The following is a 16,558-nucleotide window of genomic DNA, read 5'->3' as shown; positions in this document are numbered from 1 at the left end:
ATTGTACTTCAACCCGCTTCCGGTGCAACCCGATACACACTCATGCGCACGTGCGGGACCTTTACAAATTTCGAATTACGAAAATCAGCGCAAAGGATGTTAGAACAAGCGCACTCCTAGATAAACGAAAAACACGAATCAATATAAAAATTAAAAAGTAGTAAAAGTAATGATTGTAAAGTGAGATTTTATTAAGCAAACAAACTCTTACGTTATAATGAGTGAAAAGAACTTTTTTCATATTGGAGAGGTTACTTAGAACTGTATATTAAGAGTGCAAATGTACAAATACGAAAGTTATTTATTAAGTACAGTAAGGTTATTTCATTATAAGTGCCTTAATACGGTTATCAGTCAAAACACTCAAGAGTTACAAGTTACACTCAATCCGCCCAGAGAATCGAAACTGGGAGATACCTACTTATTATTAATTTCCAATGTAGATCAATATATTTTTTATAATCGTTTGTGATAAATAAATATACGTAATATTTTGCCATAAGATATTAATTTTTATTTAACACAATAGTTTTTATAGTCAATAAATCACCTTAAGTCATTCTTTTTTTAAAAATAAACCTCACGCTATTAGGCAGGTCCTGCCCAGTACATAATATAATAATCCTTATTTTAATAAGGCGTAAAAAGACATAATACATACTTAGAAACCCAGGTAAGATCTAAAGAATTAACCCCGAGGGTTGGCGCACTAAAAGAGCAAGGGGTGCGCTCTTTCGACGTCTGTTTTTATATCGTTGAACGCCGTCTTTAAGGGGCCTTGTCCTTCAATAAAATCTTAACAAGGACTTGCGAAGTACCAGTACAATGAGGCCATTCTTCAACATTCACCTATTTCAGACGTCCTTGATTCTATTCCGAACTGATTCGATTGATATTCCAAATATTCGAATAATGGGTTACCCCTTGACCCTGTGTTCAGTCACAAAAGCATTTAATATTCAAAAGTGATTCTTATCGTCGCCATTTTATTTTATTTTCGTTCAAATTGTATGCACTGTTCAGATAACGTTTCATGGCTAATAAAAGTTTTATTTCGTTTTAAATAAATTCAGTATGTGAACTAAAAAGGTATAATATATCACAAAGATAACATATTTAAATTTAATTTTTTGTGTTGAATATCCTATCTATTCTAAATTTGTTTTACATACGTACTGTAATTAAAAACAAATAAGAAACCATTCCATTATTACAATAATTTTGTACAATTGCTAATATGAGTAAATAATTTTTCCTATTCTGAAATAACACATTTATGGAAACTCCAGATAAAATATTTTAATTATAAAACAATAGAACGTTGGTGCGATTCTTGGTATTTTGTAGATAACGAATTATCGCCGCACCATTGAGTACGTTTCGGTTTAGCGAGACTGGCGGGATCGTTGTTACCGATAGTTACTTTGTATGCAAATAAGTGCATTCCCATTACGCCTTAATATAATTCGAAAATTTTACATTTTAGGTCATTAACAATAATATTTTTTGTGTTAGTTACTTAATAAAAAAAACATTGAAAGATCAGTTGTTTAGTCTTTAGAAAAGCGTAATAAAATAGCAACTTTATAATATCAATTTTAAAATATTTAAAGTTAGAGATTATGGATTTGGATTATTTTTTTGATCCATTCAAGGGATTAAAAAATCAAATCCTTATTCACAGATGCACTTCTTTGAAACATAAGTAGTCTTTGTTCGCAAATATCGCATCTTAACGCACCTTCGATTTTGACGTCTTAATAAAGGTGTGGGAATTATCGAGTGAAGGAGTTTTAGCAAATCTGATGCATTCAAAGGGCGTTCACAAGTATCTGCAATATAAGCGTCGTGTTACAGCACGGCTTCAGGCGCCGACAAAGCCCGCCGGCGGCGACTTTGAAGTGCCGAATTCAATTAATTGCCTTATTTGCGGCCCTCTCTACTCCAATTGTACGAATCCCCCACAAAAACAAATATTTGATGAGACTTCATTATCCGTTATTAGGTAGCACTGATTTTAATTCTTCGATCAGTTCAATGAATCAACATCTTAACATAAGGAATCATGTTTTTTTTTAAATACTACCAATGATAAACATATAAGCAATTGTCTACTATATGAGTCGGTACAAACTAATAATAATTCTATAAAAATACACCCCGCTGCAATAACTTTAAACAATTCTTACAAGAGCTATCGGTTGACAGATGACAATCCATGGAAAAAAAATGTAGTGTTTATATTTAAATGTCAATATCTTATCTGTGGGGTGAGTGCGGGGCGGGGACGGAGCGGACGCCGTGGGCGCTGTCCTTCGCAACCGGCCCTGCGATAGCACGCTGCTGTCAGAATTGTGACCAGCCTTTGACACGGGTCATCTCCATTGTTGTACTTTCTTATCATTGACAAACTCAAAGCTTAACTTTTCATATCGGCTACTAGGATGAAAAACACAAAACCACAAACCCTTATAACAATAGACATAAAGTGCCTTAAATATATTTTTTCTAAAATATATGAAATCTTGCGATAACTAATATTACTTCTCAAATATGATTTAAAAATAATATAGAATAATATGTCACAATCATAATGTTCTGAGAAATTGTTCTGAATTTAAACGTGGATAAATGTCGTATCTCACACTTCATACGATCTTGCATACGATGGAGGCCAAGAGAAATAAATTATTTGAACCGGAAGTGATGTCCCAGGCGTGCTCCAATTTAAAACACCACTCGGCAACGTTGTCAGAAGCTATACTGTTGTTCCTCATTTAAAAAAAATCATATTAGGCGTCATCAAAGGACTCAATTTGTTTTTAAAATATACCTTTCTCTATAATTACGGATAAAAAATACATAAATTTGTCATCATCCCGAATAACTGAGCGTATCCTTAAAATCGCAGGAAACGATGCTAACCTTAGACCCGTACTAATAGCAAACATAAAAATTGAATTTCAAATCAGAATTTAATCGCTTTCGTGTATTCGTCTCCACCGGATGCGTTGTGCTTTTTAATTAGTGCAAAGGTTAGAATATTAAAAAAAAAATCTTTTGTGCTGTCAGCCTCTGTAAGAATTGTCGATATTTGTTGTAATTTATGCTGCATGGTTCGACGTATTCCGTACATTGGTATTAAAAAGCAGTATTGGCGTCGCGTTGACAGCTCTGAATGAAGTGGTCTCGGGCAGCTGTATAAATTTATGGACTGTTTTTCAGTGTTTTATCTAAAAAAGATTGTTTATCGTGTACTTCCGTCGCCTGCCGCGGCTGATACGCTCACTAGCGCTTTATTGTTTACACTTAATGTAATTCAAAGCAGGGAATTCCTCGGTAAATTGTATTTTTAAATTTAAACGCCGCCACTGGAATGACTTTGTGCATATCGATAGCCCACGGTATTTTAATATAGCTTTGCCTTTTGCGATCGATATTACGCTGATGCCATACGTAATTCTCCTCTTTTCTGATGCCGCCTATGCTGGTTCCCAGTAAAATATGGCTAATGAATAGACAAACAACACAATACAATGTATATGTACTAGATCTGTTCATTATGCGTACAATGTGTGACCTAAATATACTAATGACTGAATTCCAATACTGCTTTCCAATAACTCTACCTGGAAATATGTAAAGTTTTAATTTCCTTGTAAAAGCATAGACAATGCGATTATGTCAGATGAGCAAAGACAATATCCCGTGTGTGTTTATTTCCGCGGCCCATTTATTCAAATATCGAAAACTCATTTCCCGCGCCATTTCCTCGCCGTGCGTCCCTCGCTAATTGAATCTCGGTTGTGTTTTACCGCCTTGGCTTTCCCGATGCGCTGAAGTCGCTCCAACTCTTTGCTGTGATACAAAACTTACTATAGAATGGTATAACATGATAATGGAATACACAACGCTATCGACATTGCACTTTTCATTTGAATTTTAACTCACGAAACATATGAATTTAAACGAAACTCACGAAATATACGTTTTTGGTTTCAAGTAATGATATAGTGTTTGTGTATTCAGCTGTGTTCTGTTTTTATTAAAACAATACTATTAAAAATATTCATATAAGAGAATCCAAATGAATTAATAAAAATAAAATCATTAATTCAAAATACGTGCAACACAAAACAACAGTTAAATAAATAAAAAAATCGGATCGGATCTTTCGTTGAGCCGAAAACGCTTCCTCCGGTAGACAATAGCCCCCAATATCCGGTAGTACACGTGCTCAGGTGTCTATTATCCTGGAATATTCCAGTCCCCTTCCCATTGTGACCTTTTTAGACCCACCCCTGTAACTTGACCCGGTTCCGAGCGCCGCCTCCAGCCCGTGTCCTCCCACCGAATCGAATTCGCCTCTCATCTTGATATCAGAAAGTAATACTTAACATCTGTCTCAATTCTTACCTGCTATTGTAAACATCCTGCACTTAAAACCAATATGCCTTATGGAGGGTAAATAATCATTTCTACGTAACAAAAACGAACTAAGATCTGAATTAAACCGTTTCCCAAGTCGGCTATCAAACAATAGGAATCAACGCCAAGGTCGTGTATGCGTCATAAGTCATAATCATTATACGTAATTACGTTTTACGTCGTCTCTGTCAAACGAATTACCTTAACAATTCAGATTTAAATTGTTTTTTTTTTTATTGAACAAAAAAAGTATCACTGTTTAATAGTAAATATTCGTACGTAATATGATATCGAAAAGATTTGATGTCAGAATGAATACGATTGGTTTTTCGCACAATTATTATGCGTGAACGTCTACGACAAATGGGTCATATTTAAATTTTAAACATGTCTCGCTAAAACAAAAACCTTGTATCGTTAGCTGAAGCGTGTAATTAAACGGAGTAGTTTCTTTTTACCATTTAAAACCGTTTTAAACTTCTGTGTGACTATTTATGTTTGTTATGCCACTTAACTATTTTAATTACCGACATATAAATATATTAGTTAGCTAATACTATTTTCCTTAAATGATAAGCGAGAGGGAAAATGCCTCGTAAACTATGTTACCTTGTTTGTTATTAATTAACAACATGCAGATTGTATGCACGACACATGTGACACAATCGTATGGAACATGTAATTTTCATAGGCAATCGTTGGTTTCACGTAGGTGTTAGTTAATTTTCACGACTCTCCGGGCGGTTAGCAAAAAATCAACGGTCGCGCAACAGTTGGTCGCTGTAGCAGGTGGCATGGCAGGTCGCGGTGTGCTTTGTCGCTCGTGTGCCCTCGGTCTGCGTCGGCTATGCTCGGTTGACTTCGTCCCCGCTCGGCACATTTTCCGCGGCCGCCCTCTCTCTATCCGCCCGAGACCGAAAGCTCAGTTGGCAATTAGACGCCAAGCGGTGCGGTGCTACGAAAATTGTCTCGGGTCTCAAACACTTTAAATCGTTTCGTAGCTATACCGGAACTTCAACTTACTAAGTGCTAATTTTTGAGAAGTTATTTCGTATAATATAAATACAGCAATATTTAGCAAATCAATTCTATTCTAATACATACTTATAAATTAGAAAAAAATTTGAAAGAATAATAATAAATAAAATAATTAAATTAGTGATTGAGTGCAATGAAGTTATAGAGTGTAGTGAGAGCGGGCGGTGTGCAGCCGCCATGCTGCTAGTAGAGCCGCGCGAAGCCGCCGGGCCTCCGTGCGCGGCGCCTCTTCACCCTATGTCCACCCTCACCAAACTTAATTTCACGGACTACAGTGTAAAAGTGAAACCTTACGATACAGTCGAGCAAACGGACAATAGGTTAAGTTATGAACAAGCGCTAAGTGCGGCAAGGTTAGGTTACGAACAATCGGTGAGCTCTGGCTCCAACAAGCTACATTATGGTGATCAGAACAGGCTCTCGTTCGACCCCTCAGTGGATAACATCTGCGCTGACCCGTCCTACGTGCTGCCTGCAGGTTAGTCTACCTCGCTTATCTTTCTAGATATCAAGATGCATAATAATTTTATAGTAAGGTCCAAGCCTGTTCAGCGATTAAACTTTATAATTTTGAAAACAAAAATACTTTATAAAATAACAAATAAACTACCTCAACAACATTATAAATACACGAATAAACGAAAAGAATATTATTTAAATTTTTTATTACAAATGTATTTAAACAATTATCCACGTTGGTATTTTATTTAATTAATAAGTAAATAAGGACAAATGCAATTCGATATCATGCACGCTTTGTTTATTTTCCTTCCAACAAGTTACATATATTAAATTCTGTATTCGATTCTTAATTAATTTTAATCTATTTGCTATATGTACAAATATTAATTTTTGTACATTTGTTAGACACAATATATATTACATATTTAAAGATAAAACTGAAAATAATAAACCTGCCTCATTTAAATGTATCTTTTAATTACAACAATTTAACTGAATATAATAAAACATATTATGGAAAACCTGGAATGATAATTTAGTATCTTCGAGTATGTTAACAAGACGAACGAGCTTCATTGAGAACTCTTCAGTCAGGCCGGAAGTACTTTCGCCGCCATGTTGGATCCGGCGGCGCGGGCGCACCTCGCCGCACTTCCGCCGCGTGACGCGCATAAAAAAGCTTCGCAGTATTGTCACACAGCTTACATTTGCATATATAGATTACGTGAATATAATGTGAACGATTCATCTGCATTTTAATATCTATCCATCAATACGCAAGCTAAAAAAAACTTCATTAAGTATTCAGTGGAGGCCCCGGCTATCTTAAGGACATTTGATGCCTATCAAGGACTGACATTTTCAAATTAAATATGTAGCTTGTTTTAGATAAACAGTTTTATTACCACAAAAAAATGAAACATTCAAATCAATTTCTATACCATTAACAATTTTGTTATGTGTAATAAATTAACTTAAACAATCAAGGCGGTAAATTATTTCCGTGCGAAATACAGGAGTTAAAAACTTGATGATCGAACCACAATGAATATTTATAACGCATGGGATATAATCGGTTTAAACTTGTCTTTATTGATTACAATCGGATACAAACAAATAATAACGGACCCGGTCGCTCACCTTTCAGTAATAGGTTCCTTCCTTTTACAGTCTGTCGCGAATCTTATTCGATAATCAACTTGACGTGACCGTAATGACGAATACAAATCGAATATTTTGTAATCCGTAGCCGTTACCTCGTATACATCGAAGGCCTTATAAAGTGGTCTGACGATCATTGACATCATAAATTCAATCATATTGTAAAATTATATCCCATAGATATATTAATATAAGAAGATATAAAAGTCGATCATCATGCGTTTTAATTCGATATTAATATTGCTACTAGTAAAATCGATTTTATATCTTATATCTATAGCACAGACATTTGTATAACTTAGTCAAATATAACGGAAATATATAATCTATATTTAAAAATGATGACTAATTCGTCTCAAAAAATCAATTTAATTTATTAACATTTAAAATCGACAAATTATAACAAATTATTATATGTTTTATTTATAACTTATTTGGATATTAAATTATATTATATTTATTTAAATAATAAATAAAAGAGACAATTTGAATTCTTTTTGTAACATATCTTATTATTGAAACAAAGCAATACTAATTAAAAATTTCAAGAAGACATTTTTATAAATATGTTTAATAAAAATTTAAGCTTAATGGATAAGGCGATCAATGCACTCCCGCATCGGACGGTCGAAGTCATTACGTGCGAATTGTTAACGTTCATCCGGCGTTATAGTTAGTAGTCTATAAAGATTGTGTTAGAAACACCTGTCTAACGCAGCTCACGCAGCTGTTGCACATGACCTGCGAACAACGTCTTTGACCTTAAAGATGCCACTAAAAGTCTACTACGAACAGCAGTGGTTGCTAAATTATAATATTAAACTCCAAATTTACGACATTTAATTAAAATATTTCAATAATTATCGGTAATTATTAATTACAAACTCGTTTTAAGCAACTAAACTTTAAAGATAAATGTGTAATATTTTTTTTCTTCTTATAAACGCATACTTACATCGTATCTGTAATTTTATTTTGCTGTTCCACGTATTAGTTTGTTATTTGCTACATCACTTCACGAAATACTATTTATAATTATGTGTCTTATCAAAAAGTGCGACCTTACACACATTCAATACATTGAATAATGTTTGCATTTTCAGAAATAGCTCGGAATAATGTTATTCTTTCGTGTTAAGGCATTTTACAGCTGATGTCTAAAACAAAATACAAACATACCAATGTAATCCGGATATTGTATGCTATCCCCACGTGCCACGTCACGATGACGTCACGTTCATTCATCAACATGGCCACTTCCGGCGCGCCTGCACCAACTTGAAATCGCCTTCCGCCATACCATACATTAATAGTTAGTTTTTCTTAGAGCAATGGTGAAATTAGATGTCGATATCTCGTTTACAACTAGTAACATATATGTTATGTTGTTTGAGCGTATTTTATCAACACTCGGCATAATTTAATTCGATATGTTCTGCTATATTTCGATCTACATTGAGAATCTACAGTTACGCTTTTATATACATATTTTTAAATAATCTTTGTACTAGGCAATATTTCTATAAGTGTAATATAAAGCCAGGATAAGGTAGATTTTTGACAATCAATAAGCAAGTGCAAACACTTCTATATTGAATAAAGATTTTTGACTTTGACTTTGACTTTGCCTGTCTTTGGTTCGTAGATGTAATTTACATCACATTACTTTAGAAAAAATGTTTTAAGTAAAACGGAAACAATATGAAATTAATATTCCAATCGCGAAACTTGTTTAACAATATAATGGTAACGTAAAAATCTCGCCAATAAAGGGATTATTTCACGGTGTCGCTGAGACGTCACGTATCATTGATGAGCCGCTTCCGTCCCCATAGCGCCACTACATCCTGTTAGCTACTTGACTCTAGATATTGTCCTGTCATAATGACTATCAAACACGTAATACACACTCAAGAAACATCTTTTTGAAACTGAGACGAGAGCCTTTCTCACATTTGCAAAGATCATCTTTCAAAGCTTTTTTAACAACAGATCTCTCATGAGAATTTCTTAACCTCTTTCATGTAGAATGATATTACGAAAACAGTAACAGTCCGTTATTTTCGCACTATTGGGCAAAAGCTCCTATAACTGTTAGGTATAGGTTAGGTTAGAGGAAAAAATCACTAGAAAGTTTTCATTTCAAAATATCCAGTAAATTACAAATTATATATGTTTTAATTGATGTGGGACTAGGAATTCGTTTCATAAGAACATAAAGTTCGTGTAGATAAACAGACTTATCAATACCCCACGCTCCACATTTGAACACGTATATTACGTATTCATTAATGTTATCATAGGTATTTGAAACTTCATAGTAATTAACGTCTCTTAGAATTATAATATGAATATATTATCCTTCTTTACTTCAAGTTCTTTATTATTCTTATAAATAAGTCGAGTTTAAATTTTCTAAGCGGATTTACGGGAAGCCTATACCGAAATCTGTTTTTAAATTTAACCGGCTTTCAACCGATTAAAATTATAACAATAACTTTAATGGCTTCCCTTATGTCGGCCATGGCGTATATGACGGTCAATGTTTACAGTGTAACAGGTCGCGCCCCCCATATGCGTTTTTGTAACGACTGTCGGCGCGTGCGCAGGTGGCCGCACACCTGCCTCACCAACAACTAATTCTCTCAGACCTGCCATAGAACTTAGAACACTACATTGTACTTTATGACATTTATTGCATGATTAACAAATTTAAAACCAAATTATGCAAATGAAGACTGGCACTTTAATGTTTTTAGTCATCCATACAAGTTTTTATATATACCTATATATATATATATGTTTGTATTAGCTTTTTTAGTAAAATGTTTGTTTTCCAAATAAAATATATATTAATAATGATTTCTGGAACAATATCGTCCTTACTCTAGAATAATATGATTAATTATTTAAATCTTCACTAGTATTAAACGTACGATTACCGATGTAGCAAATTTTCTGAGAGTTATGATTATGATTTTACCGCGTGACCTCTAGCGCTATTTATAGTCTATGGCTTATAGTCTAGACAATGTAATAGCTCAGTAAATGCCGAGTGCTTTTGAGCTTTTATTGAACTATGATTGGATTTCTAGGAATCGTAGTCGCCAACTATATGTGCATGCGCAACAATTTATTAAAAACATTTTCTGACACACAATAAAAAATAAACAGTAAATGTCTCCAAAGATTTATTGATTGAGCTTTATCGGCAACTTGTTTTTGTTGTGGTAAATCTAATTCAACATCTGCCAGGACAGTTTGTTTATAAATTACACTAACAAAATGCTCTGCCGGATATCAACGTATGCCCGATAATATTTTGATTAAAAAAAAACTTTTCTCCCGATAATTTTATTTTTATGTAAAATATAGTTTTAGTGCAGTCATGTAAAAAAACGCGTTTAAATATATACGCGTGTTACGCGGGATTTTATAGGTCATAAATATCGGATCTGGTAGGAGGTGATTTCACCGAGTCGCGTCCCGGAAGAACGATTGAAACTCGCGTTCAAATATTTTTTTTTTACATTGCAAAAATGTCACTAAGTACTGATTATTTTAATAAAATGCGTTATTATTAATAACATAATTATTACAATAGTTTGACGCAACCAAGCGTTCTGACATTGATTCAAACTTTGTCCCGTTCAAAAACCAATGCTAGATAAACGATTGAATACAATGAACAAAGTTATGAATTTGCATTATTTTAGAATATAAAAATATACGTACTATTTAGATATGATAGAGCGGCCACGTGACAAAGCGGCCGGCGTCGGCTGGACATTAATATATTTAACACTTCCTGCCGACCGATGCTCCAATTTTGTATTTGATTTAAAATCTGTACGATGACAGCAATTTCCTCCGATTTTTTATATACGTGTCACTTTCCCACGTTATTTTTTTTAAATTTATAATATAACCGAGCTATTCCTTATGTAACAATCATGTCAGTCGACAAATTATTTCTATGCACCTGCTCTCATTCTTAAATTAAAATAAGAGGATATTATATTCGTTTTTTTTAATACATTTCGTCGCAATACATTTTAAATGTTACCTACATAATATATAAAATAAATATACCTATCTATAGTTATTAAAATTAATTTAGTTCTTTTGTAGGAGACTCAAATAATTCTGCATTCCTATATTTTTTTAATCTCAACACTATTGAAACTTTATTTTCATTTCATTGTTATTGCAAAGAAGCGTTTGAAGAAAAACAGTTTCAAATATTTAATAAAGCAATAACAAGGCTCTTATAAGTCGTAGTTCAACAAAATATAATCTGTCATACTTTTTAACTAATAGTATTAAATAAATCAAGTATTCAAGAATATTTCATATTCTAATTAGTGTTGGAATTGAATTTCAGCTAAAACTAAAAGAAATATTATCGGAACTTTTATGTACTTAATATAACGGTTCCACTCACGTTGAAAATCAATGTATTTTATATATCTACAATAAATGTAGGATTGGTCATTTGGAAAATTATTATAGTTAATTAACGAAAACAGAATATCAAAATAGCGCAGCATACGGATGACACGGAGCTGTCACCGGGCGCTCACCTGCGGCAGCCATTGCTTCTAAATTTAAAAAATCATATTTCAACTTCCGCTCCCAAATTGGAATTGGCGCGGCGAACTCATTCGTGGAGAATTCTAATATAGTTTATGTTGAAAACAAAAACAATAATATTCGTTAATATTTTGATTTACGCAATGTTAGTGGAAAACTTAGGTAGCACACTACCTACACTGTTTCAATAAAGGTATTTTATTGAAATCACTTACCTAGTCTCCTCAATTGTTACTATTAGGTAAATTCAATTTGGTATCAATATAATTCGATAAGTGTCACACTAAAATAAGCATAAAATGTCATATTTAGAGGTAACATGGTACCAGCTCTGCAGTTGACACCACACCATATGGCCATTAGTGCGCGTGCGCTCCCAAAAAAACCGTCTGAAAAATATTTTCGCGGGTCTCATATTTCATTGACAAAAAATACTTATATTAAAAAAATTGATGACATGTCTTGCAGCTGCCGGGGCTTCTAAAGTTTCTTATGCATATGTTAGGTACCTACCTATAGGTATGGAACTCCATTAGGTACTTTATTATTTATATATCAAGTACGAAAGTTATGCTTAGTCCCTGAAACTTATGCATATTGTATAAATAAATGACATGAAAAATGTAAAACATAAAATTTTATTTATTAAAATAAAACTGCACTACGAAGACAATTTGCTAAATATAACAAAAATTTGTAAAGACTTGAAGGCTTTGTGTAGAAGGTGCTCTAAGCAGAACAGCGTCGTATCATTGCCAGCGTTCCGCGCCAATGGTTGCGAGTGGCGCGACCTTTCGACCCGGCGAGTGAGGCGTGGCCGCGCTCGATTGGTCGCCCCGCCCCGCGCGCACGCCTCTCGAGATCGCTCCGAATTTGTCTCATACAACTGATCATCTCGCAACTCGCTTCCAATCATTGCATCGTAGAATCAATAAGCTCGTTACGACCTTCAATTGCCTTCAGTTTTATATCGCTAATGAATGCGGAAAAATGTAATTGGCCAGTCGGAGGCTTCCTGGAAACTCCAGATAAGAATCGCCTTATTTTGTTTTTAATTAGTAGGTAAATTCTAATTTAGATGTAAAATAATATATTACGATATAATCGTCGTTTATTTTAGAAAAAAAATTAAGAATTCTTTTGCGGCATTAGGGCTCAAATAAAAAGGAATTCCAATTTTAAATAACTTCTCGCATGTAATTTGTCGGGGACGCTGTAAAGCAAGCGTTCGTGTCTAAGGTCACTCCCGCGGTGCTGTTTTTGGGATAGTGATGTTTTGTACGATTTATAGCGACAGCGGTGACGACTGAAGGGAATTGTAATGAGCCGACACCGCTTCATTAAAATACTTCTATTTGTCCGTGTGACACCAACCAGTGATTTGTTTACGCGCCTTTGTTCTTTTTGAGCTAAACAATCACTCTTCGTGTGACATTTACTAAAAAGTTTACGTTTATTTTAGATTTTATGACTTTTTTATGGGGTATTTTCGAATTTACTTATTTAAACATTGTTTCTGTACATTCATTGTAGCTATGCAATTATTTCGCTCGTGGTGAATTCCTAGGTAAATTAGACGTATCTACCTAGGTATATAAAAGTATTGGAAATTTCCATGATTAAACCTTTATCACATTATTGTTGTTCACTTTATATTTCAAATACCTAAATAATAATGTTACAGCTAAGCTTTATCGGAAAAAAATCGCTCGAAAATAATTTAACTTAGCTACTAAGCAAGCATTGTCTCGCGCTCTACATTTGCGATGAATGTCAACCAACAGACCTATACTGTTTAATAATTTCCTTTTGGACGTCATTTCAATTTATACCATTTCATCTAATATAATATATAAACTATTCTAAAACTTTCATCATATAGGAATGATAATTTGAAAAATAACTAGGTATTCCATACAGAATCATTTATTTTTAATGAATAAAGATAAGACAAACTTTGAATAAAAAAATAATTAATATAATTTATAAAATGAGAAGAGGTTTAAAACTTAAAATTTCTAAGGCTTGTCATACCTACCCAAAAAGTATATTAACTTTCGATTATTATGCCTCCTTTATTTAAAATATAATAAAAATAAAGGGGAAATGAATTCTATTATAAACACCATATCTTCATGAAAGCTTCTTCCAAACGGCAACGTAATCACTTTTCACGTAGGGGAAGGTTGCTATCATTGGACCGGCTCTTTCATTGGACCGCCTAATTTTTTCCAAAACTATGCGTGTTACGACAAGTTAAATACGTTACTAGGCAACAGTAGTGCACCCATTGCCCCCCCGCAAAACCTCAGTGCGCTTGCGACGCGTGGTAAGTAGCAATGCGTGCATCTGTGTCAGCAGTATCTTTCTTTAAAACCATAGAACCTTAACCCAGGAGTAGGACATTTAAACTAAGTCTTCCTTTAAGACAGTTCAATCAGACATTCAATAATAGGTATTAGCATTTTGACCCTAAGAAAAACATTTATTTGTGTCACAGCGATGCTAGATAATATTTTAAAACAACGCAAAGTGGACGTTATAAAATAGCAGAGGCCCCCAAAAATTGCATTGTCTAGTCATTACGATTAACTCGTCGGTAGCCAGGCTATATAATATGTTGGCGCGGGTCATCGTCCTCTAATCCCTCGATTTCCTACAAAATACTAGTAGTTTTGCACAAACACAACATTGTACATGTTTCACGAAGTACGAACAGTAAATATGACATGCGTGACCGCTGACCGGTGACCAGTGGCTGAGTAATGTTTAATAAATTATGGTCCTTGTTGCGTATATCATAAAGGCCAGAGTTCATTAACTTCCTGGCTTATTGTAACGATAAAAAGTGGTATATCACGCACAATGAACACAAATTAACTTGACCTCTGGTACGAGTGTGATTTTTTGGCTGTTTTATTTTTAGCACTTCATATGAAAAAAAGTTTTGAAGATGCTCTGTGGTTAATAATTATGATTTCTTATATATTTAGTTTTTGATTTTTCATTTTGTAATATTTACTATAAACTAAAGGAATTATCAAAATTGAAATGATATTTTTTTCCCTCGATATTGACGTATTTGTAGAGTATATAGTATATCTACTGCTTTTATAACTGTGGTGTCCTCGTGCTAGGTATAAATTAAATTGTAAATAAATTGTACAGATTTTAATTATTGTTATTAAAATCTGTACAACTTACTTACATACCATGGATAATATATTTGATACCATAATACTATGTAGTTAATTCAATAATTACAAATACCTAAATCATTATTAGATTAACAAAATTAGCACTTTTAAAAAAATGTTAAAAATCGCGATGTGGTAACATGTATGTGTCGGACGTGTGAGGCAGTGGGGGGCAGGGTCCGGCGCACGCGCAGAACAAAGGGCGTGCCGTGAACCGCGACCGTCGCGCCTCGATACTCGCGCTGCGTCTGCCGCACACGCCCGATGCCATGTCCTGATTTTTGGCTTTTGACTATTTTATATATAAAACTAAACCTCATTATCAAAACACTTCTTAGTTGCATTTTTTCATAATAACTCATAAAAAAAGAAAGTATGCCTTAGCAACAGATCAAAAGAAAAATCAGATCATACACTCTGTATAACAAAGTTTTGTTCTCGTATTCTTGCAATGATCTAAATATCATTAACAGTCTTAAAAATATCATTTCTCCATGTACAGAACAACTCTTTATCTCGTTAGATAAAGTTTAGAAAATGTAGTAGAGAGAGAAGCTTTACCTAACCTGATTTTTAATAGTAAATTTAATCTAGATTTTCAAAATCACAATAACATAAAAACCATTTTATAATGCCACTACACATTCATAATATTGAACAGCTTTTTTGTTTAACAGATAGGATATCAGTACGTATGCCTAATCAAGAGACCCAATTTAATTAGGGGGAGTCTTGCATCTTATTTGAGATGTACAATATAATACATTTGCATTTGCACCTTTAAAGTATATTGTCTTATAATTTCTTAATGCAGCGTCTGATTTGAAACACCTTTTGTCCTCTTCTTTTGAATGACAAGTTATTGAAAAATTAGGTGTGAAACGATTTACTCTATATTCGTTTAATTAGTAGAGGCCGGTAGAATTTTGCAAGATTGACATGAGCCTTTATAACTTATACACACTTATCCAAAGTTTGGGCATGTCCTCTTTCAGTTCATGTTTGTTAAAGCAAAAAATGTATTGTTAAAATTATCTTCTTATAGCCACCATTATTTTTACAGGCGGCTACACAACAGGTGGCCCTCGTGAGACTAACACATACTACACCGAGGCGAGCGGTGGTGCGCCTGCACCGCCCGCGCCTGCGCCTGCCGCCACCTCCCCCCTCGACGAGTACTACCAGCCGGAGTACCCGCCACCGGCGCCCTCGCAGCCCTACCTTGACGACTACTACCATCACGCGCACGCACACACACAACCCTTGGTTACGCACGAGCATAAGTACCAGCCGCACGCGTATACCAAGCCTTACCCAAGAAGTAAGTTTAAGATCTACTCGACCTGATTAAATTATGAAAATCCATGAATTCCATAAAAATATTTTAACTTCTACAGAAGAATATTTATGAACTTCTAGGAAATTAGTACCTAATGTAGAGACGACAATTTTTAACTATGTACGTAATCAGGCAATTAATAAACATCGACAAAATGGGAACATACATCCTGTTGCGTTTGAATTAATACTTTTTATCTAGTGCTGCCAATATCCCGGAATAACTTGAACCGCTTACATTCTCTCAATCTACTTAATACCATTTACTGATCGTAGAAAATTCTTTACTTTTTATACAAGTAGGGAATACATATAACCGCAAATGGCAACAGTATAACATT

At 34.1% G+C, this 16,558-nt stretch overlaps 1 protein-coding gene across 2 annotated transcripts in view; it reads left to right on the top strand.

Annotated features, from left to right (window-relative positions):
* Positions 1–16,558, top strand: part of LOC125071062 (ETS-like protein pointed) — a 121,981-nt gene that overhangs the window by 101,275 nt on the left and 4,148 nt on the right. For both annotated transcript variants that reach the window (XM_047681135.1, XM_047681136.1), the window contains one exon: positions 15,943–16,200. In XM_047681135.1, coding sequence (XP_047537091.1) covers positions 15,943–16,200 — 258 coding nt within the window. The remainder of the gene's footprint in view (positions 1–15,942; positions 16,201–16,558) is intronic.

This window comes from Vanessa atalanta, chromosome 18 (genome assembly GCF_905147765.1).
Source record: "Vanessa atalanta chromosome 18, ilVanAtal1.2, whole genome shotgun sequence".
NCBI lineage: Eukaryota > Metazoa > Arthropoda > Insecta > Lepidoptera > Nymphalidae > Vanessa > Vanessa atalanta.
This window is presented reverse-complemented; position numbering and strand designations above follow the sequence as displayed.